Below are 23,131 nucleotides of genomic sequence, written 5' to 3'. Positions count from 1 at the left end.
TAGCATCATAAGCTGGCAGTTGGAAGAAAATGCTGCAGCGAGGCTTTGTTGTCCACATTTTCTGTCATGATTTGTCAATTGCCCTCACCTGCGCTTACTCTTTCAGCCCCAGCTGCCACTCGTTCCCTATTTAGTCATCCTCCTATTTAAACATGTCATTCTTGTTCACTCCTGGTCAGTCCGTCAACGAACCTTAATGCATGGCAAGTACTTTGGATTCTGGCTCCTGTTTTGATCCCGACCTGTTTCCTGTATCGATCCCTCATCCAAGCTCCGTTATCTGTCCCGTCTACCTGTATCCTGCTTGATTCTATTTCCTGTATCGATCCCCGATCCAAGCTCGGTTGTCCTGGCCTGGCTACCTGTATCCTGCCTGATTCTGTTTCCTGTATCGATCCCCGATCCGTTCTTCTGTCCCAGCTACTTGTATCCTGCCTAATTCTTTTTCCTGTATTGATCCCAGATCCAAGCTCCGTTCTCCTGTCCCGGTTACCCGTATCCTGCCTGATTCTGTTTCCTGTATCAATCCCCGATCCAAGCTCTGTTGTCCTGTCCCGGCTACCCGTATCCTGCCTGTTTCTGTTTCCTGTATTGATCCCTGATCCAAGCTCCGTTCTCCTGTCCCGGCTCCCTGTATCCTGCCCGATTCTGTTTCCTGTATCGATCACCGATTCAAGCTCCGTTCTCCTGTCCCGGCTACCTGTATCCTGCCTGATACAGTTTCCTGTATTGATCCCTGATCCAAGCTCCGTTCTCCTGTCCCGGCTACCCGTATCCTGCCTGATTCTTTTTCCTGGATTGATTCCCGATCCAAGCTCCGTTCTCCTGTCCCGGCTACCCGTATCCTGCCTGATTCTGTTTCCTGTATCGATCCCCGATCCAACCTCCGTTCTCCTGTCCCGGCTACCCGTATCCTGCCTGTTTCTGTTTCCTGTATTGATCCCTGATCCAAGCTCCGTTCTCCTGTCCCGGCTACCTGTATCCTGCCCGATTCTGTTTCCTGTTTCGATCCCTGATCCAAGCTTCGTTCTCCTGTCCCGGCCACCAGTATCCTGCCTGATTCTGTTTCCCGTATCAATCCCCGATCCAAGCTCTGTTCTCCTGTCCCGGCTACCCGTATCCTGCCTGATTCTGTTTCCTGTATCGATCCCCGATCCAAGCTCCGTTCTCCTGTTCCGGCTACCGGTATCCTGCCTGATTCTGTTTCCTGTATCGATCCCCAGTCCAAGCTCCGTTCTCCTGTCCCGGCTACCCGTATCCTGCCTGATTCTGTTTCCTGTATCGATCCCCGATCCAACCTCCGTTCTCCTGTCCCGGCTACCCGTATCCTGCCTGTTTCTGTTTCCTGTATCGATCCCCGATCCAAGCTCCGTTCTCCTGTTCCGGCTACCGGTATCCTGCCTGATTCTGTTTCCTGTATCGATCCCCAGTCCAAGCTCCGTTCTCCTGTCCCGGCTACCCGTATCCTGCCTGATTCTGTTTCCTGTATCGATCCCCGATCCAACCTCCGTTCTCCTGTCCCGGCTACCCGTATCCTGCCTGTTTCTGTTTCCTGTATTGATCCCTGATCCAAGCTCCGTTCTCCTGTCCCGGCTACCTGTATCCTGCCCGATTCTGTTTCCTGTTTCGATCCCTGATCCAAGCTTCGTTCTCCTGTCCCGGCCACCAGTATCCTGCCTGATTCTGTTTCCCGTATCAATCCCCGATCCAAGCTCTGTTCTCCTGTCCCGGCTACCCGTATCCTGCCTGATTCTGTTTCCTGTATCGATCCCCGATCCAAGCTCCGTTCTCCTGTGCCGGCTACCATTATCCTGCCTGATTCTGTTTCCTGTATCGATCCCCGATCCAACCTCCGTTCTCCTGTCCCGGCTACCCGTATCCTGCCTGATTCTGTTTCCTGTATCGACCCCCGATCCAAGCTCCGTTCTACTGTCCCGGCTACCCGTATCCTGCCTGATTCTGTTTCCTGTATCAATCCCCGATCCAAGCTCCGTTCTCTGTCCCGGCTACCCGTATCCTGCCTGATTTTGTTTCCTGTATCGATCCCCAATCCAAGCTCTGTTCTCCTGTCCCGGCTACCCGTATCCTGCCTGATTCTGTTTCCTGTATCGATCCCCGATCCAAACTCCTTTCTCCTGTCCCGGCCACCATTATCCTGCCTGATTCTGTTTCCTGTATCGATCCCCGATCCAAGCTCTGTTCTCCTGTCCCGGCTACTCGTATCCTGCCTGATTCTGTTTCCTGTATCAATCCCCGATCCAAGCTCTGTTCTCCTGTCCCGGCTACCCGTATCCTGCCTGATTCTGTTTCCTGTATCGATCCCCGATCCAAACTCCTTTCTCCTGTCCCGGCCACCATTATCCTGCCTGATTCTGTTTCCTGTATCGATCCCCGATCCAAGCTCTGTTCTCCTGTCCCGGCTACTCGTATCCTGCCTGATTCTGTTTCCTGTATCAATCCCCGTTCCAAGCTCCGTTCTCTGTCCCGGCTACCCATATCCTGCCTGATTCTGTTTCCTGTATCGATCCCCGATCCAACCTCCGTTCTCCTGTCCCGGCTACCCGTATCCTGCCTGATTCTGTTTCCTGTATCGACCCCCGATCCAAGCTCCGTTCTACTGTCCCGGCTACCCGTATCCTGCCTGATTCTGTTTCCTGTATCAATCCCCGATCCAAGCTCCGTTCTCTGTCCCGGCTACCCGTATCCTGCCTGATTTTGTTTCCTGTATCGATCCCCAATCCAAGCTCTGTTCTCCTGTCCCGGCTACTCGTATCCTGCCTGATTCTGTTTCCTGTATCAATCCCCGATCCAAGCTCTGTTCTCCTGTCCCGGCTACCCGTATCCTGCCTGATTCTGTTTCCTGTATCGATCCCCGATCCAAACTCCTTTCTCCTGTCCCGGCCACCATTATCCTGCCTGATTCTGTTTCCTGTATCGATCCCCGATCCAAGCTCTGTTCTCCTGTCCCGGCTACTCGTATCCTGCCTGATTCTGTTTCCTGTATCAATCCCCGTTCCAAGCTCCGTTCTCTGTCCCGGCTACCCATATCCTGCCCGATTCTGTTTCCTGTATCGATCCCCACGCTTCATTCTCCCGTCCCGGCTACCCGACTTGACCGGTCCACAATCACGACCTGCTCTCCAGCCCTGCCTGTCCGCCTCTCCATCTGTCATCGGCTGCGGGGGCTTCCTGTTCCACCTGTCCAGCGACCATCAGATCGCTGTCTTTTCCTCTCGCCACGACTTCCCCGATCCCTTACTAAAGCATTGTGTGAAACATTACGCATTTGGGTCCGCTGTTTGTTCCGGTATTGACATTTTCTCTACACACCCCGCAACTAAACGCCAGATATATTTTGAGTCATGGTTTGGTGCCAGCAGTCCCTCTTTTTCATCAAAAGCGTCACCCCATTTTACAGTCACCCTTACTTTTCCTCTACCCAGTTGTTTTCAATTAAACAATCAGCCACTTCCGCTATAAATACCCTGGGCTCCCACCTCACTTTGCTAAACCGTCCAAGTCCAAAATCAAGATGTTTGAAATCATGTCTTACCACTTCAGGGTGCATCTTGGTCACCAGGTTGTGAATGGCTTTTCCCAGAATGCAAAGGGAGCAGAGAAGAAAAATGATTCCAAGGACCACGCATGCTCTGCGGATGAAAAGACAGCAGGGGGAGACATTGGACATTTTCTTTCCTGAGTTCCCTGCTAAGCAGTGCTTTCATGAGAAAATGCTGAGAGATACTTTTCGTTACTAATTAGCAGCACTTAGTTTGTAATGCAGTTCTAAAACAACAACTTATCATGTTATTACTATGTTGTAACTATGTTATTACCAGGTTAAAACCGCAAGTAGGGTTGAATAGACTCAACCACTCGAAAGTCGTTTTACTAGAAAATCACATTGACCCAGAACTAATGAGCTATTTTTAGAACAGGTCGAACCTCAGCTGGAACCCTGGTGCCCGCAGGGAACAATTGGAGACCCCTGGGCTAATTATGAATTAAATCATGAAAATAAATAACAATTTTGCTTAATTGTCTGAAAAGTGTAGATACTGTTTTTTATTTAAATCTAAATTCAATTTTCCTCTCCCTTTTTTATTTGATTTAAAACATTTTAGAATCATTTTGGTTTAGGAAAAAAAATAAAGAGTACAATGAGAAAACCGATCCGTTGTTTTTTTTTTCCCGGAGTTTACTCGAAACAAAATCGATGAATCTATAGTATTTTCATTTCTCCCTCATGCCATGAGGCTCTTTAGCTCCACCCGGGGGAGTAAAAGCCCGCATTAAACCCCACCCCCACATTACCCTATTTTTATGACAGTGTGTATCTTCCGTAGCACTATTTAAATACTTTATATGAACACGTTATATTGAATATTTCTGTATGCTATTTCTTTTATTTAAATTTTTATTTCATATTTTCAACAGAAGGATACTGCTGGAAGTGTGAATTTCCCTACGGGGATGAAGAATGTATATAACTATCAATCTATCAACTTGAACTTCCGTGGCCAGCGGAAAACGGGGCAGTAGCCGGGACAGGAGGGCAAAAAACGTGGTCGGGTCGGAAGCGAGTCTTAAGCCAGGAAAGGAGAGTAGCTGTGGTCGGGGACAAAAAGAGGTCAAAAGCCGGGAAGGGAGAGTGGACGTGGTCAGGATAAGAAAACGAGTCGAAGCCGAGCGACAGATGGGAGCAAAAGGAGAGAGTCAGGGTCGAAAAAGGCTTGCTTAGTGTTAACTGAGGTTTGCAGACGGACTGACAAACGGGGACAGAAAGACGGGGGTTTAAATAGTGACAGGGAGCCAATCAGAGTCCAAGGCAGTTGACGCCAAAGGAGCGGGCACAGGTGATGCATATCGGTAATCATGACAATATGTGTAGTATTTCGAAAGAAACATTTCAATGGTAGTCAGGATCAAAAACTGGTAGAAGCCGGGGGACAGTCAACAACAAACGGGACCGGTGGGAGTCAGGGTCGAAAAAAGCTTGCCTAGTGATGACTGAGGTTAGCAGACGGACTGACAGAAGGGGACAGACAGGAGTGAGTACAAGTACTGCTTGGGTCCGAGGCAGTTGGTGCCAAAGGAGCGGGTAAACATGATCTTAAATCTTTGTAAGTGATAAACACAGAAATTAGAAAGGGCCGAAATATTTTTTCACTGGACTGTATTTAGATGTACGTTTTTTCCATTAAAATCTTCAATCCCATGGAGTCCTTTTCCCACCGTTTTCATGATTTTTTTTCACATTTGTATTTCTCTCCAAAAGTTCAAACGAGTTCACATAAAACACTGCGGCTAAGAGCTCCTACATCAATTCCTTTTCCACTCACATATATTCCCGATGCGCCGAGTGCACGGCGGCGGCGTTGCTGTAGCGCCAAAGCACGATGATTGATGACAGAACGTCCAAAATTGCGTCGAACTGCCAGTAGAAGTCGGGAACAAAACACAGACACATAGAAGAGTTACCGTACATACTTTTACATTGCGCACGCTCACATGTGGTGTAGAAAAAGCGTGACGATGGTACACTTAACGGCGTCTGCCTTTAGTAGCTCTTCTATTCGTTTCTTGTTTTACCGCGAGGAAATCGCCGTAATTTCCGAGTGTTTGGAAATATCAACCGACAAAATAAATCCATTGTTTGTTTTCTTAGAATCGTCCTCTGTTATGTATGTATTTATAAATATAGACATATAGGGATGCATGGTCATTATTGGACTGATAGTTATCGAACCAATAATGGCGAAATATATTGTCATAGTTATCATCATAAAAACAGAAATATGAGTCACTTGACGTCACGCTACAATAATCAGCGGACGCTACTTGTTGGAAAGATTTTAAGCATTTTAGTTCCTCATGAGAATATATTTAGATTTCTATGAAAGCAGCAGCACAATTTGGTCGTGTCACCTCTCTACTTCTTCATAATGTGCGCAAGAACCAGAATTCTGGATTAATTGTTGGAAAGATTCACATTTTTGTTTTTACTTGTAATATATTTTGATTTTTGTTTTAGAAGTAGAGGCACAACTTGGTTGTGTCTCCTCTTTACCTATTTATAAGGAGCACGAGGCACTGGAGAGTTCAGCCATGATGAGCCAACACTTTGTTGGAGAGATTCTAAGCATTTTAGTTCCTCGTGAGAACATATTTAGATTTCTATGAAAGTAGCACCACAATTTGGTCGTGCCACCTCTCTACTTCTTCATAATGTGCGCAAGAACCAGAAGAGTTCAGCTAAAATTAGTCTAGATTAATTGCTAGAAAGATTCACATTTTTCTTTTTACTTGTAATATATTTTAATTTTGTTTTAGAAGTAGTGGCACAACTTGGTTGTGTCTCCTCTTTATCTATTTATAAGGAGCACGAGGCACTGGAGAGTTTGGCCATGATCAGTCAACACTTTGTTGGAGAGATTCTAAGCATTTTAGTTCCTCATGAGAATATATTTTGATTTCTATGAAAGTAGCAGCACAACTTAGTCATGTCACCTCTCTACTTCTTCATATCGTGCGCGAGAACCAGAAGAGTTCAGCTAAAATTAGTCTAGATTGTTAGAAAGATTCACATTTTTGCTTTTACTTCTAATATATTTTGATTTTTGTTTTAGAAGTAGTGGCACAACTTGGTTGTGTCTCCTCTTTATCTATTTATAAGGAGCACGAGGCACTGGAGAGTTCGGCCATGATCAGTCAACACTTTGTTGGAGAGATTCTAAGTATTTTTGTTCCTAATGAGAATATATTTTGATTTCTATGAAAGTAGCAGCACAACTTAGTCATGTCACCTCTCTACTTCTTCATATCGTGCGTGAGAACCAGAAGAGTTTAACCATAATCAGTCCAGATTACTTGTTAGAAAGATTCTCATTTATGTTTTTACTTGTAATATATATATATATATATATTTTTAGAAGTAGTGGCACAACTTGGTTGTGTCTCTTCTCTACCTATTTATAATGTGCGCAAGGCACTGGAGAGCTTGGCTGTAATCTGTAAACATTTTGTTGGAAAGATTCTAAGCATCTTTGTTCCTTATGAGAATATATTTTTATTCCTATGAAAGAAGCAGCACAATTTGGTTGTGTCACCTCTCCACCTTTTCATAATGTGCGCAAGAGCAAGGAGTGTTAAGCTATAATCAATCAACATTACTTGTTAGAAAGATTTAAAGCATTTGTCTTTTCCTTGTAATATATTTTCAAAAAATTTAGTAGTAGTAGTACTACTTGGTTGTGTCTCCTCTCTGCCTATTTATAATGTGCGCAAGGCACTGGAGAGCTTGGCCGCCATCTGTCAACACTTTTTTGGAAAGATTCTAAGCATTATTCTTCCTCTCGAGAATATAATTTTATTTCGATGAAAGAAGCAGCACAATTTGGTCGTGTCACCTCTCTACCTTTTCATAATGTGCGTGAGAACCAGGAGAATGAAGCTATAATTAGTCAACTTTACTCTTCAGAAAGATTCACATTTCTGTTTTTACTTGTAATATATTTTGATCTTTTCTTAGAAGTAGCGGCGCAACTTTGTTGTGTCTCCTCTCTACCTATTTATAATGTGCGCGAGGCACTGGAGAGGTCTTATCCTTAACCCTAAACCCACACCCAACTCTAGGTGTAAACCCTAGCCCTAACCCCATAACCCTCTAACCCTAACCCTCTAACCCTAACCCTCTAACCCCTAACCCCTAACCCCTAACCCCTAACCCCTAACCCTAATGGACTAAACGAACGCAGGTAAGACACACAAAAAAACGCTATATTTTCCTGTATGGCGAGTGCTAAAAAATTGGTTTCCCAAGGACCCCCAGAAAAAATTTTTTTGGGGGACCTTGGGAAAGCAATATTGTTTCAAAAACCTAACCCCATTTCAGAACTGTAAATTCAGTTTAATCTCCTAGTAAAGAGTCTAAACCTTAGTTTATAACCCTAGCCCCAATCCTATTTTGGAACCGTAAAAAAAGTTTAAAACCCTTATTTGAAGCCCTATCTCTAGCTCCTAACCCTAGCCCAACACCTAATCGAAGGCACATGGTAACAATTTCAAGCATTTACAAGCTTTAACTTAAATTCACGCACTTAAAAAACCTTGAAAACAACATCAAATTTGTGTATTTTCAAGGATTTTAAGCACCTGTATGTACTCTGTATATATATATATATATATATATATATATATATATATATATATATATATATATATATATATATATATATATATATATATATATATTAGTCATTTTTCAAAGATTTTCTTGGGTGATTAACTGCCCTCTACTACAGGACATACAGATATGTAAGCAGGATTTATTTTGAATAAAATACTGTGATTGTAGTACAAGTACACTAAAATGCTATGTCCCAAGTCATGTTTGATTGACTTCTGTGACATATATAAGTCATCTAATGATTTCAGTTTTTAGTGCATTTTTCTCGGTTTCATTTATACTGTATATACATTTACAGGGTTGGGTAGGGTTACTTTAACTTGATGACTTTCAATGACTTTTGGATTACTTCAATACCAAATATGCTAATAAAAGAGCAAAGAAACTAAATATGAATTAAATGATGACTCACAACACGTGGTAAGCTTTCTCTCCTGGCTTTGATCTCTTTGATCTCCGGCAAAACCAGGGTTGGTAGGGTTACTTTAACTTGATTACTTTCAATTACTTTTGGATTACTTCAATACCAGATATGCTAATAAAAGACAAAAGAAACTAAATATGAATCAAATGATGACTCACAACACGTGGTAAGCTTTCTCTCCTGGCTTTGATCTCTTTGATCTCCGGCAAAACGAACATAAAATGCGACAGAAACAAAATGAAAATAAATCCAAACAGCTTGCCGACATCATTTTTGCCGTTCTATGTATTCCGTTACTCCCCAAGCCTGCGCAAAATTTAGTCATTTTATTCATATTTAGTTTTTTTGTCTTTTATGAGCATATTTGGTATTGGAGTAATCCAAAAGTAATTGAAAGTAATCCAGTTAAAGTAATCCTACCCAACCCTTTATACATATATATATATATATATGTATATATATATCCTCTTATCCATGACACAGGTTTATCTTTCTGGATTGTACTTTACACCTTCCCTTTAATCTCAAGCCTTCCTCTCTCCTCCGTTACCTTGGAGACAAGGGGGCCTATAAAAGTGGCGTGCCGAGACTCATTAATAAATGAGAGAGAGCAAAGTTATGACTAATTAATCAATGCAAAGGAGGAAAAAACTCACAGCGAATCCAAAGGCCGACGCGCTGTGCCTCATGAATGACACGGCTGTAAAAAAAAAGACAAACAGGGAAAAAAAGCAATCAGGCGGATTTCCTTGTCATGGGCGTAACCGGCTTGTTTTGGGGGGTGCTCAAGCACCCCTAAATTTAAACCATCTGTCACGATTACTCATTGCCTGTTTGGGATTAGCTGCTGCTCGTGGCCTGATTGATTCCCTTCCTATTTAAACTCCAGTCACTCCTTGTCAGTCCGTCAGTGAACCTCTGCGTACGCAAGGCAAGCACTTTGAGTACGGCTCCCGTGTGTCCCGTCTTCTTTCGTATCCTACTCGTCTGTTCCGGATTTCCCGTTCGTCTCCGGCTATTTTTAGTTTTCCAGCTCGGTGGCCTTGGGGGTATGGCGCCCGCCCCGAGATTGGGAGGTTGTGGTTCAAGCCTCAGCCGAATCATACCTAAGACTTAAACATTGGTACCCGTTGCCTTCCTGCTTGGCGTTCAGCATTAGGGGTTGGAATTGGAGGGTTGGGTCACTTAATGACTCCCGACACCTTAGTTGGGTTGAGCGAGGGGGCTGGGAATCCCCTCCTCTAAATCAATCTCCCAAAAAGAGTCAGAAATAACTCTAGCCACCTCCCGCTAGAGGGATATGGCTGTGGTATATATATAATAATAATATATTTTTAGTTTTTGCCCACTGACCACGCTCTGATCTCCCGACCCGGTAAATACACTCACTTCCGCATTCCGATCAAACTCCGATCCCATGAGCTGCTTGCTCCCCCTGTCCAGCGAGCACCGGATCGCTGCCGCTTGTTTCCTCGATATCCCAATAAACTTTTGTGTGAAACGTGTTTGGGTCTACCATTTGTTCTGTTTCTGACCCCATCAGAAATCATAGCATTTTTTAAAACTCATTTTCTTTATATAGGTCAGTATAATCTTCACTGCCCCCAAAACACCATTTCCTGTGGTGTGTCTGAGGCAAGTACGGCCTGGTAGCGCCCATCCATCTCCAAGGCCGATACCCGTTTCCATCCGGTCTCAAACCGAGGACCTTTCGCGTTTTAGGCGAGTTTGCTAACTCACAGTTCACGGTTCATGGATCCCTTACCACTTAGATCATAGGTGCACCATTTCCTGTGGTGTGTCTTGGGCAAGTACAGCCTGTTAATGCCCATCCCTCTCCAAGCCAACATACGTTTTGGTTTCCAACCGGGGACCTTTCACATGTTCGGCGAATGTGCTAACCAATGCACTCACACTTCACAGTTCACGGATCCCTTAACCACTATGGTCATAGGGGCACCATTTCCTGTGGTGTGTCTTGGGGAAGTACAACCTGTTGGTTGGTGCCCATCCCTTTCCAGGCCAACATATGTTTCTACCCGGTCTGAATTTGGGGACATTTCCCTTGAAAGGCGATTTTGCTAACCAATACACTCACAATTCACAGATCCCTTTACCATTATGGTCATAGGGGCACCATTTCCTGTGGGGTGTCTTGGGGAAGTACAGCCTGTTGGTGCCTATCCCTCTCCAGGCCATTGTATGTTTCTACCCGGTCTGAATTTGGGGACATTTCCCTTGAAAGGCGATTTTGCTAACCAATACACTCACACTCCACGGTTCACGGATCCTTTAACCATTATGGTCATAGGGGCACCATTTCCTGTGGGGTGTCTTGGGGAAGTACAGCCTGTTGGTGCCCATCCCTCTCCAGGCCAACATATGTTTCTACCCGGTCTAAATTTGGGGACATTTCCCTTGAAAGGTGATTTTGCTAACCAATACACTCACACTCTACGGGTTACGGATCCCTTAACCATTATGGTCGTAGGGGCACCATTTCCTGTGGTGTGTCTTGGGAAAGTACAGCCTGTTGGTGCCCATCCCTTTCCAGGCCAACATGTGTTTCTACCCGGTCTGAATTTGGGGACATTTCCCTTGAAATGCGATTTTGATAACCAATACATTCACACTCCACGGTTCACGGATCCCTTAACCGTTATGGTCATAGGGGCACCATTTCCTGTGTGGTGTCTTGGGAAAGTACAGCCTGTTGGCGCCCATCCCTCTCCAGGCCAACATATGTTTCTACCCGGTCTTGAACCGGGGACCCTTCGCGTGATAGGCGAATTTGCTAACCACTGCACTCACACTTCACGGTTCACGGATCCCTTAACCACTAAGTTCATAGAGCACCATTTCCGGTGGTGTGTCATGGGCAAGTACCGCCTAGCGGCGCCCACCTCTCTCCAGGCCAGCATATGTTTCCACTTGGTCTCCACTGCACTACGAAAAAATTAGTATAACCTGGAGACGATGTAGTAATAGTGTTTCTGCTTACCCCAACATGTAATGTGGTTTTCACAAATAGGAACTGATACTAAAACATGATCCTAAATCACTTTAAGTCAGCCATGTCCAAAGTAAAGCCCAGGGGCCAGTTACGGCCCGTGACAACATTTTTACTGGCCCGCGGCCTCCGTCATAAAATTAGTAATATATGACCCGCCAGTAATCTTTACGGCAGTAAAAAAAAATCACCGTTTCACCACATGATGGCAGTAGCCCTTTGGCCACCTTGCCCTTTGTCATAATTACTGATTCGCTGATTGGCTCCCTGCCACTTTTTAAACCCCCCGGCTCCCTGTCAGACTGTCCTGCGAACCTACGCTTTTGCTAGGCAAGCACCGTACCCTCCGACAATCTCCTGTTCTGTTTTCTCCTGCCTGATACCTGTTGCCGACCTGTTTCTGGACCCGTTTCTGCCCTGCTCTTGCGTCCCGGCCATTGACCTGTTTTGCCCTGTTTCCTGCCTGATACTTGTTACCGTCCTTTTTTCTGGACTCGATTACCGCCCCTGCTCTCCTGTCCTGGCTACCGACCAGCTTTCCTGCCACCCACGACTATCCCCGCTCGACACGGAAGTGCCACTTCCGCCTTCCTGCCATCAGCTACCCGTGTCCGACGATCATCGGAGCATGGAAGCAAGCACTGCTCTCTTTTTCAACAAAACTGATTTAAACGAACGCTATTGGGTCCTGTCTCTGTCTCTGGCTTGTGACACCCTTGGCTTTCCATCAGAGTTTTAACCCACCCCATCTCCGACATGGCGACTGTAAATTAAAAAAGGAAAGTTGACTGTGAGGGCCGCCGCTTCAAAATCTGGAACAACCATGACTGCCTAAATTGCCAAGAGACTGTGTCTGTTTTCAAATGATATGATATCAAGAGGCACTGCCAGACCAAACAGGCGGGCTACAAAAAGCTAACTGTGAAAAAGTGAAGCGACAGGAAGCAGTTTTGACGGCACGCACTGCTTTTTCAAGAGATCCTGCGAGTCAAATGAAAATGCTACAAAGGCGGGCTACGTTGATTGCCAAGCACTGCTAACCTTTGACCGCGCGTAAATTTATTATTCAAAGTATTCCTGGCTGAAGAGTCGGCCCTCACACATTTTCAGCGTACCAAATCCGGCCCCCGCTTTCTGAAAAGTCTGGACACCCCTGCTTTAAAAGTGAAATGATTTTTTTTTTAACCAGCCAGACGCTCTAGATCACAGGTGTCAAACAGGCGCCCCGCGGGCCAGATCGGGCCCACCAACGGTTTAAATCCAGCCCGCAAGACAACAGTGAGAGAAGCGCAAGAGGAAAATGAGCTGTAGTTTTAAATATTTCCACCGGATGTCACCAAAGCCAGTTAACACTTGCAAAACAATTGTAGAAGAATGTCTCCATTTCTCTCTGACTCACTTCTTTTTTATTTATTTTTCCCTTTTTCCTTCTCCTGATCACTCTCTTTCTCATTCTTTTTCTCTGTCTTGCTCTCTTTCTATTTTCTCTCTCCAATTTACACTTTAATTCCTTTTCTTTCTATTTTTCTCTTTCTTTCTCAACCTCTTTCTTTACCTTTTTTGACCCCTCTCTCTCTCTCTCTCTCTCTCTCTCTCACCTCACTCTTTTTCTCCTGCTGACTCTTTTTCTTATTCTTTTTATCTTTCTCTTTTTTCACTTTCTTTTTCTCTCTATATTCATTTCCCCCTTCTTCTCCATTCGTATCTCTATTCAGCTCTCTCTTTTTCTCTCACTGTTCCTCTGTCTTCCTTGTTCTCCCTATCTGTTTATCGCTCTCTCTTTCCCTTCCTCTCTCTTTCTCTCTCTCTTTTTCTCTCTCTCTCTTTTTCTCCCTCCTTCTTTCTCTTAAACTTACTAGTCCGGCCCCCGTGAGATTTTTTGATAGCATTTGTGGCCCCCAGCTAAAAGGAGTTTGACACCCCTGCTCTAGATGCTCAGCACCCCCAAAGCTCTGATCCTGAAATGGCTCCTGCGTTTTTTCGGAGTTTGCACATGCACGCCATCTGTCTGTACGTTGGCTCAAAATAAATTGGCCCTTTATTTTGATGCGGTGGATTCCTTTGAGCCTAATTGGACGAAAGCACAATCTTCCATGTGAGACCCGCATTCGGATATTGACCGGCTTAGTTCGATTTCTGGCTTGAAGAATGGAAAAACTGAAAAGGAGAGCATATTATATTATGTTTCTGTAGAAGTGTTTTTGAAGTCTTTCCAAGGTCGTATTTTAGTTGTATATTTCTACAGGAGTATTGTAGTATTTCAATACTCCTGTGGCGAGCGATGGCGGTGTCGGGAACGGAAAAACGGGTCAGTAGCCGGGACAGGAGAGCAAAAACGTGGTCGGGGTCGGAAACGAGTCTTAAGCCAGAATAGGAGAGAATACGTGGTCGGGGACAAAAAGAGGTCGAAAGCCGAGACGGGAGAGTAGCCGTGGTCAGGATCAAAAACGGGTCAAAGCCGGGCGACAGATGGAAACAAAAACAGGGGGGGAGTCAGGGTCGAAAAAGGCTTGCCTAGTGTTAACTGAGGTTTGCAGACGGACTGACAAACGGGGACAGAAAGACGGGGGTTTGAATAGTGACAGGGAGCCAATCAGAGTCCAAGGCAGTTGACGCCAAAGGAGCGGGCACAGGTGATGCATATCGGTAATCATGACAATATGTGTAGTATTTCGAAAGAAACATTTCAATGGTAGTACTTATTCCGTGGCGAGCGATGACAGTGTCGGGAACGGAAAAACGGGTCAGTAGCCGGGACAGGAGAGCAAAAATGTGGTCGGGGTCCGAGACGAGTCGTAAGCCAGGAAAGGAGAGTAGATGTGGTCAGGGACAAAAAGAGGTCGAAAGCCGAGACGGGAGAGTAGCCGTGGTCAGGATCAAAAACGGGTCGAAGCCGGGCGACAGATGGAAGCAAAAACAGGGGGGGAGTCAGGGTCGAAAAGGGCTTGCCTAGTGTTAACTGAGGTTTGCAGACGGACTGACAAACGGGGACAGAAAGACGGGGGTTTAAATAGTGACAGGGAGCCAATCAGAGTCCAAGGCAGATGACGCCAAAGGAGAGGGCACAGGTGATGCATATCCGTAATCATGACAGTATGTGTAGTATTTCGAAAGAAACATTTCAATGGTAGTACTTATTGTAGTATTTCTGTAGTATTTTTTAACATTTCCCTATTATATGATTTGTTGTATTTCTTCACTGATATTTCTGTAGTAGTGTTTTTGTATTACTGTAGTGGTATTTTTTATAGATTTTCTGTCGAAGTATTTTTGAAGTCTTTCCAAGGTCATATTTTAGTTGTTGTATATCTACAGTAGTATTCCTGTAGTATTTCTGTAGTATTTTTGTCTGATTGCTGTAGTTTTTTTGTAGGATTGCTGTAGTTTTATCGGTCTTTTTGTAGTGTTTACGCAGTAGATTTTTTGTTGTGTAGTGAGTATTTCTGTTGTATTTTGTCATATTAACGTCGTTTTATTTTTGTAGTATTTCTGCTGTAGTATTATTCTAGTGTTTTCTATGTAACACTTATTAATCATTTCTGTAGTGTTTTTGTAATATTTCTGAGGTTTATTTGTCACTAAATACAGAAATAAATAAAATAAAACAAACAAATAAAGAGATAACAAATAGATTTTAGCCTTAAGAATGGGAAGTAATTTAACAATCACAGGATCCAAATGCATGTATTCTGTCAAGACCAGAACAGAAACAGGACCCAATTGCGTTGCGTTTCTCACAGGTTTTATTAAAAAGAAAGAGAAAGGGTTGTGCCCACGATCCGGGGATTGCTGGACGCAGGAAGCAGGTCGGGAACGGAAAAATGGGTCAGTAGCCGGGACAGGAGAGCAAAAACGTGGTCGGGGTCGGAAATGAGTCTTAATCCAGAATAGGAGAGAAGACTTGGTCGGGGACAAAAAGAGGTCGAAAGCCGGAACGGGAGAGTAGACGTGGTCAGGATCAAAAACGGGTTGTAGCCGGGGAATAGACGAGAGCTAAAAACGGGACAGGTAGGAGTCAGGGTCGAAAAAGGCTTGACGGACTGACAAAAGGGGACAGACAGGACTGGGTACAAATACTGATCGGGAGCCAATCAGAGCCCGCGGCTGTTGTCGCCAAAGGAGCGAGTCACATCGGCAATCATGACAGCATTCTTCATCCTCTGCAAAAAGAGACCGTTTCACTGCCCCCAACACACACAACCCAGGGATTGAAATTCCTCGAAATAAAAACAACAAAAAAATTGAAATATCATACTTTTTGTTTCCCACAGCTTAGATTTTTGTTTATGCGGTAAGAAGAGATCACGACTATTTCTTTTGATATTATTATTCAGAAACAGATCAAAGACTCCATTCCGTGACCATGAAATAAGCGTGGATCTCATTTTCTCTTCTGCAAGGAAATCCATTTCCCCGGTCTTTCTGTGCGCCTGTGCTAACAAGACTGGCTCAAGTGGGGAAAGGGGTGCGAAAGAGGAAGAGGGAGGTGTGGACAAGGGGGATAACAGGGAGGAATTGCAAGGGGGGAGGAATACGAGCACGTGATAATTGGAGAGAGAAGGACAAATACGTAGAATTGATGGTGTCAATCAATGTTCCCTGTAATTTTCCACGGGTCAGAGCATTCACACAAAGTCGGTGAGCAACGCTTGAAACAACAGTGAGCAACGGCAATCCCAAGTGTGGCAACTAAGTCATTATCAAACATGTCCAAAACTTGACATCAAGTTACATTTTGCTGAGTTTCCGGCAATGCAAAATGATTTTTCTCTTTTGAATGAATTGACTCGTGTACTATTGCAAAGGTTGTACGGCCTACGTCGTTTGTTCTTTCACAAGATATCCATTTCTTTTTCTTTCCTGAAATATTCTGTCGCATAATACTAACATTTTTGGGGGCTTATTTAGTTGGTTGTAAGATACAAAACTGTACTTAATCACATTTTTGAGTGGAAGTACAATGTTGGCAACACGATTCACTTGATATCATTGGAAATCATTTGAAAGAAACACAAACTTTTTCTTCTTTTTTCCGTGTTTTTCTTGTCCTTTTTTTTAATTCCTTTTAAAAAAATCTCATTGTGTTTATTTTTTCCGAGCTGTTACTTTTTTCTTTTGGTTCTCTATTTACTTTTTTCCTACATTTCTTTCTTTTCTTTTTTTCTGGCTTTTTTTCTAATTTTTTCCTCTTCCTTTTGTTTCTTTTTTTCTCAGCTTTTCACTACTTTTTCATTTTGCAATTTTTTTCTTTTTTGTTCTATTCCCCTTTTCCTTTAAGTCATGTTGTGCATAATTTTACATAATATTTGGTCATGTTGGGATGAAAGAAGCAAAAAAACAACCCGAAGAGCCGTTTAGGACCCGAAAGAGCCGGTTCCTTTTAGTGAGCCGAGCCGAAGAAGCCGCTTGCTACTAACTTTACTCAACTTCGTTCGACTTTGACTCGACTTCAAAATACCGCATTTAGGACACAGCATCAGGGGAATCCGTGTATTTTGACCTTCATGCACTGTAACTTTGACTTAAGTCCCTTCTTAATGAGTCATTTTGAGCCCTCATTTTTGTGCGCTGGCTAGATTTTCTTGTGCGCTGAGAATGGGCGAGCAGTGCGCAATTGCGCACGCGCGCAGCTTAGAGGGAACACTGGTGTCAATGTGTTAAAGATAGATTCAAGTCAAGTCATTTTTATCTGTATAGCTCTTAATCCACAGGTGGGTAGTAACGGAGTACATTTTTGTAGTATTTCCATGGTAGAATTTTCTTGGTGTTTCTGCAGTATTTTTGTAGTATTTCCATTGTAGAACTTTTGTAGTATTGCTGTAGTTGTAGTTTTGTAATATTTCTGTCGGAATATTTCTGTAGTGTTTTCGGTATTTTTACTGTAGTGGCATTTTTGTAATACTTATTTAGTATTTTTGTAATACTACTGTAGCTGTATTTTTAAACTATTTCCGTAGGTATTTACGAGTATTTCCATAGTAGCATTTCAGTAGTATTTTTTTGTAATAATTCTGTAGTAGTATTTTTGTATTATAGTATTATTGTAGTTTTTTTGTGGTATTTCTTTAGAAGTATTTTTGAAGCATTTCCCTGATAGTATTTCTGTGGTAGGATTTATGTATTTCCATAGTAGAATTTTCTTGGTGTTTCTGCAGTATTTTTGTAGTATTTCCATAGTAGAACTTTTGTAGTATTTCTGTAATTTTAGTTTTGTAATATTTCTGTCGGAATATTTCTGTAGTGTTTTTTGTATTTTTACTGTAGTGGCATTTTTGTAATACTTATTTAGTATTTTTGTAATATTACTGTATTTTTGTAGTATTTATTTAGTATTTTGGTAACATTACTGTCATTGTATTTTGGAATTTTAGGATTACTGTAGTATGTATATTTATTGAAAAATTTAAAAAAATTAGATCAGTCTCCAAGATGGGCCCCTTGGCCAAAATTTGGAACCCGGTGCAGCCCCCAGACTCCAAATAGTTGCCCACCTCCGGTTCAGCCAATCAGAACGCAGAGACTGTGAAAAGTGAACCCCGTGATAGCGAGGGTTCACCGTAGTTGACTCAAGGACGGTCTAAGTTTTGGCCTTCATCGGACATTCCAAAAAGGGCAATTTTTAGCATTCCGTCCCTTCCGGCTCTATGAATCCTTTTCAAAAGTAGCGAGAACAAAAAAGTCAGTATTTACGAAAAAAACGTCCCGCTGTCATGATTACCCAAGTGGAGTCACCTGGGGTAATCATGTGGCGCGCTGGAATGTGCTTCCTGATTGGTCAATGCTCCCCTTTTAAACGCGTTACGCGGAGAACTCCTGGTCGGAGGATTCACATCTGTACCCCGTATGACGCTCCCGATTACCTGTGCCTTGTTTACCTGATTCTCTCTGCCTGCCTCCGATCCGACCTGCTCCGTCCCAAGCTACGATCATCTCTAAAGTCCCGGTAAACTCAACCTGCTTCCGTCCCACGCTACGATTGGCTACGTCGTCCGAAGTTTCCCGCTAACCCTTGTGCTTCCCCAAATAAAAGTATTGTACGAACGCTCTGGGGTCTCCTGCTCTGTTCTGGTAATCCTCGTGACACCCGCAGGATGTTGCACTTTCATTCCGTGCCGGCGTAAATACCAAAAAACGTGATAGGACGTGGCCTCCTGCAAGGGAGGCCGGCGCACAAGCTAGCTCATTGTCCACTCTTTGACATTTCAGTTTCAGTTTCTACCTTTTTTTAAGAAAGAAATAACAATCGTCGGATTGTGGATTTAGTCCCCGCTCGCAGCATCTGAGTCGGAGTCGGTTAAGGTCGAGGGTTTTTGTGTAAATGACTCGGGCAAGTACGTTTTGTACGCACAGTTCTTGATTTTTTCAATAGTTTCTGTGTTTTTTTCATCCGCGAGGAATCCGATTGGACAGTCTTTTTCCTCTGTCGCCTGTCAAGAACCGGAACAGGATCAGGACCAATGTTCCCTCTAAGCTGCGCAGATTCTCAGTGCACAAGAAAATCTAGCCAGCTCACAAAAATCAGGGCTCAAAATTGCTAATTAAGAAGCAAATTAAGTCAAAATACACGGGTTCCCCTGACGTTGTATCCTAAATGCGGTATTTTGAAGTCAAGGTCGAAGTAGAACAAAGTTGAGTCAAGTCAGTTTTTCGAGAACCGGCTTCTTCAGCTCGGCTCACTAAAAGGAACCGGCTCTTTCGGGTCCTAAACGGCTCTTCAGGTTGTTTTTGCTTCTTTCATCCCAACCTGACCAAATATTATATAAATGTATGCACAAAATGACTTAAAGGAAGTGGGGAATAGAACAAAAAAGAAAAAAATACCAAAATGAAAAAGTAGTGAAAAGCTGAGAAAAAAAAGAAACAAAAGGAAGAGGGAAAAAAAAGAGAAAAGTAACAGCTAGGAAAAAATGAACACAATGATAATGTTTTAAAGGAAATTAAAAAAAAGTAGAAAAAAAACACAGAAAAAGAAGAAAAAGTTTGTGTTGCATTCAAATAATTTCCAATGATATCAAGTCAATCTTGTTGCAAACATTGTACTTCCTGTCACGAGGTGGAAGGGGTGACCGGACCAGAACGGAGGCAGGAGGCAGGAAGGGAGAACTCAATTGCGTACGATCAAAGCTTTTATTTACCAAAATAAAAGTTGTCCAAAAACTCCGGGACAAAACAGAACAAAAACATTCTTACACTCAGAATGGTCAGGTACAGGTTTCCTCAGACTTAAACTAAACAGGACAAGGCATAACAGAACAGAAAAGGTGTAATGAGCCAACACCTGAAATACCCACAGCCCAACCTTAAATAGCAGCCACGCAATTAGCTGATCTGCTTCAGCTGGTGCCCAGGGGGCGGGGCAGACCGGTCGCCACGGCGACCATGACACTTCCACTAAAAAATGTGATTAAGTACAGTATGTATCGTGCAACCGACTAAATAAGCCCCCCAAAATGTTAATATTATGCGACAAAATATATCAGGAAATAAAAAGAAATGGATATCTTGTGAAAAACGTTTGTAGGCCATACAACCTTTGCAATAGTACATGAGTCAATTCATTCAAAAGAGAAAAACATTTTTTGCATTGCCGGAAACTCAGCAATATGTAACGTGACGTCAAGTTTTGGACATGTTTGATAATGATTTAGTTGCCACACTTGGGATTGCTGCTGCTCACTGTTGTTTCAAGCGTGTATCTCAAGATAGATAGATAGATAGATAGATAGATAGATAGATAGATAGATGTCTAGATAGTTGTCTAGATAGATAGATAGATGTCTAGATAGATAGATGTCTAGATGTCTAGATAGATAGATGTCTAGATAGATGGATAGATAGATGTCTAGATAGATGGATAGATAGATGTCTAGATAGATAGATGTCTAGATAGATGGATAGATAGATGTCTAGATAGATAGATAGATAGATAGATAGATAGATAGATAGATAGATAGATGTCTAGATGTCTAGATAGATAGAGGTCTAGATAGATAGATAGATAGATAGATAGATGTCTAGATAGATAGAGGTCTAGATAGATAGATAGATAGATAGATAGATGTCTAGATAGATAGAGGTCTAGATAGATAGATAGATAGATAGATAGATAGATGTCTAGATAGTTGTCTAGATAGATAGATAGATGTCTAGATAGTTGTCTAGATAGATAGATAGATGTCTAGATAGATAGATGTCTAGATAGATGTCTAGATAGATAGATAGATAGATAGATGTCTAGATAGATGTCTAGATAGATAGATAGATAGATAGATGGATAGATAGATGGATAGATAGATAGATGGATAGATAGATAGAGAGAAAGAGATAGACAGAGAGAGAGAGAGAGAGAGATAGACATACATAAATAGATAGATAGATATATTGAAAGAGAGAGGAATAGAATGAGCGACAGAGAAAGAGAGAGAGATAGAGCAAGAGAGAAATGGATGGACGGATAGATAGATATATAGATAGAGAGGGAGAGGGAAAGAGAAAGATAGATAGATATATAGATAGATAGATAGAGCGAGAGAGAGAGGGGAGATAGATAGAGCGAGAGATGGATAGATAGATAGATATAGATAAAGCGAGAGAGAGATGGATGGATGGATAGATAGATAAAGAGATAGAGTGGGAGAGGGAGAGAGAGAGATGAATGGATAGATGGATAGATAGACAGACAGAGACAGACAAAGTAGTGTAGTGCCACTCTAGCCTAACAAGATAACAGACGCTTACAAAGTGCAATCCAATCCAAAGATCGAAAGCGAATTAAAGTAGAGAAGGAGGAGACACGCGTGGCCCCGGAGAGAGATCGCCTTTCCTATTTGTTTCTTCTCTTGGGAAGAAAGAAAGAAGGGAGTAAAGGAAGAAAAAGGAAGAAGGATAAAGAGAAGGCGTGATGGGCGAACTGCTGCTATGTAGTGCAGAGCCGAGCGGTCGCTGTTGAATTATTCAAAGGAATATTTTGCAAGTGGGCAAAGGGCCGCAGCCTTCTTGGGCGGCGGCTAACAGGCAAAAAAATATGGATGACGAGACATTTTTTGGGTGGGGATAGAGTAAACCCTGGTATACGTACCTCATGAATTCTTTCTGAAGTAGGTATTGCAAAGTGCTGTATGGAGGGGGATGGAAACCTAGTTATTGCCTTCCGAACACCCAGTATTGTCATGGTTCACCCCCCGCTTTCCAGTCACCCTCATAAAATACTCCAGGCTCCCACTTTACGTTGTTGAGTCGTTTTTGAGTCCTGCTCATTCTCTTGTTAAGACGACAAGCTTCTTTTTTCCGTTTCTTCCTCGGGCAAAAATTATCCAATCCAAACATCTTCTTAAAGGTAGTCCTAAATCGTCCCTTTTGTCAGGAACCAGAACGGAAACAGGACCCACTTGGGTGACGTTTACCACAAGTTTTATTGAAAGAGAAAGGAAGGGTTGAGCCCACGATCCGGTGTTCGCTGGGCGCGGGAAGCAAATCGCTGTCGTACTCTAATTGTGATCCGAACATGGAAGTGGATCTTCCTTAGCGAGTGATGGCGGTGTCAGGGGCAGAAAACGGGTCAGAAGCCGGGACTGGAAAAGCAAGACGTGGTCGGGGTCGGAAATGAGTCGTAAGCCAGAACGGGAGAGTAGACGTAGTCAGAGACAAAAAGGGGTCGTAAGCTGGGACGGGAGAGCAGACGTGATTGGGATCAAAACAGGTTGTAGCCGGAGACAAATGGGAGCAAAAACGGGACAGGCGGGGGGTCGGGTCAAAAAAGGCTTGCCTGGTATTCATGGAGATTCGCAGACGGACCGACAACTGGAGATAATAATAAACAGGACAAAAATAGATGGGAACGATACCGGACAGGAAACGCAGGCAGGAAACCGCACAGGAAACCAGGACGGGACAGGATTGATATCAAAACAGGATATCGAAATGAAACAGGACAAACTAGACAGGAATGAAAACTGGAGACAATAATAAACAGGACAAAAATAGATGGGAATGATAACTGGAGATAATAATAAACAGGACAAAAATAGACGGTAACGATACCAAACAGGAAACGCAGGCAGGAAACCGGACAGAGTTAAAACCTGAGTCTTGAGGGGCAGAAGTTCGTTGTCGGACTGACAAAGGGAGAGTGAAAGCACTGAGGTTAAATAGAAGGGAAGCCAATCTGTCTACGAGCCGCAGCTGGCGCCACACGGGTGGGGCCTATCGGGCGCCATGGCAACCGTGACACCAAGTGGTCATATATCCTATATATCGAAGTGTTCTCGGGCAAGAAACTGAACCCCTAATGCCCCCTATAAGCAGGTAGGCTGACTCTGCTATCGGTGTGTGGGAGTGTGTGTGAATGGGTGAGTGTGAAGTACATTGTAAAGCACTTTGGGAGGTCTTCAATGACTTGAAAAGCACGATACAAACACAGTCTAGTTACCATAAGGTGATGACCATGGGTTTCTTACCCCTTCTATACAGTCATTTCACCTTATAATCCTCAGATCAGATGAGTGTCACA

The 23,131-nt window shown here is 43.3% G+C and overlaps 1 protein-coding gene across 1 annotated transcript in view; it reads right to left on the bottom strand.

The window, feature by feature from the left end:
• Positions 1 to 23,131, bottom strand: part of tmem163a (transmembrane protein 163a) — a 67,938-nt gene that overhangs the window by 6,169 nt on the left and 38,638 nt on the right. Inside the window, exons 3-5 of the mRNA XM_088352778.1 lie at positions 9,269 to 9,312; positions 5,343 to 5,434; positions 3,554 to 3,650 (exon numbers count right to left, since the gene is read on the bottom strand). Of these exons, the coding sequence (XP_088208904.1) occupies positions 3,554 to 3,650; positions 5,343 to 5,434; positions 9,269 to 9,312 (233 nt within the window). The remainder of the gene's footprint in view (positions 1 to 3,553; positions 3,651 to 5,342; positions 5,435 to 9,268; positions 9,313 to 23,131) is intronic.

The sequence above is a fragment of the Urocampus carinirostris genome, chromosome 14, assembly GCF_059441175.1.
Source record: "Urocampus carinirostris isolate Australia breed hairy pipefish chromosome 14, RoL_Ucar_1.0, whole genome shotgun sequence".
NCBI classification, from domain to species: Eukaryota; Metazoa; Chordata; class Actinopteri; order Syngnathiformes; family Syngnathidae; genus Urocampus; species Urocampus carinirostris.
This window is presented reverse-complemented; position numbering and strand designations above follow the sequence as displayed.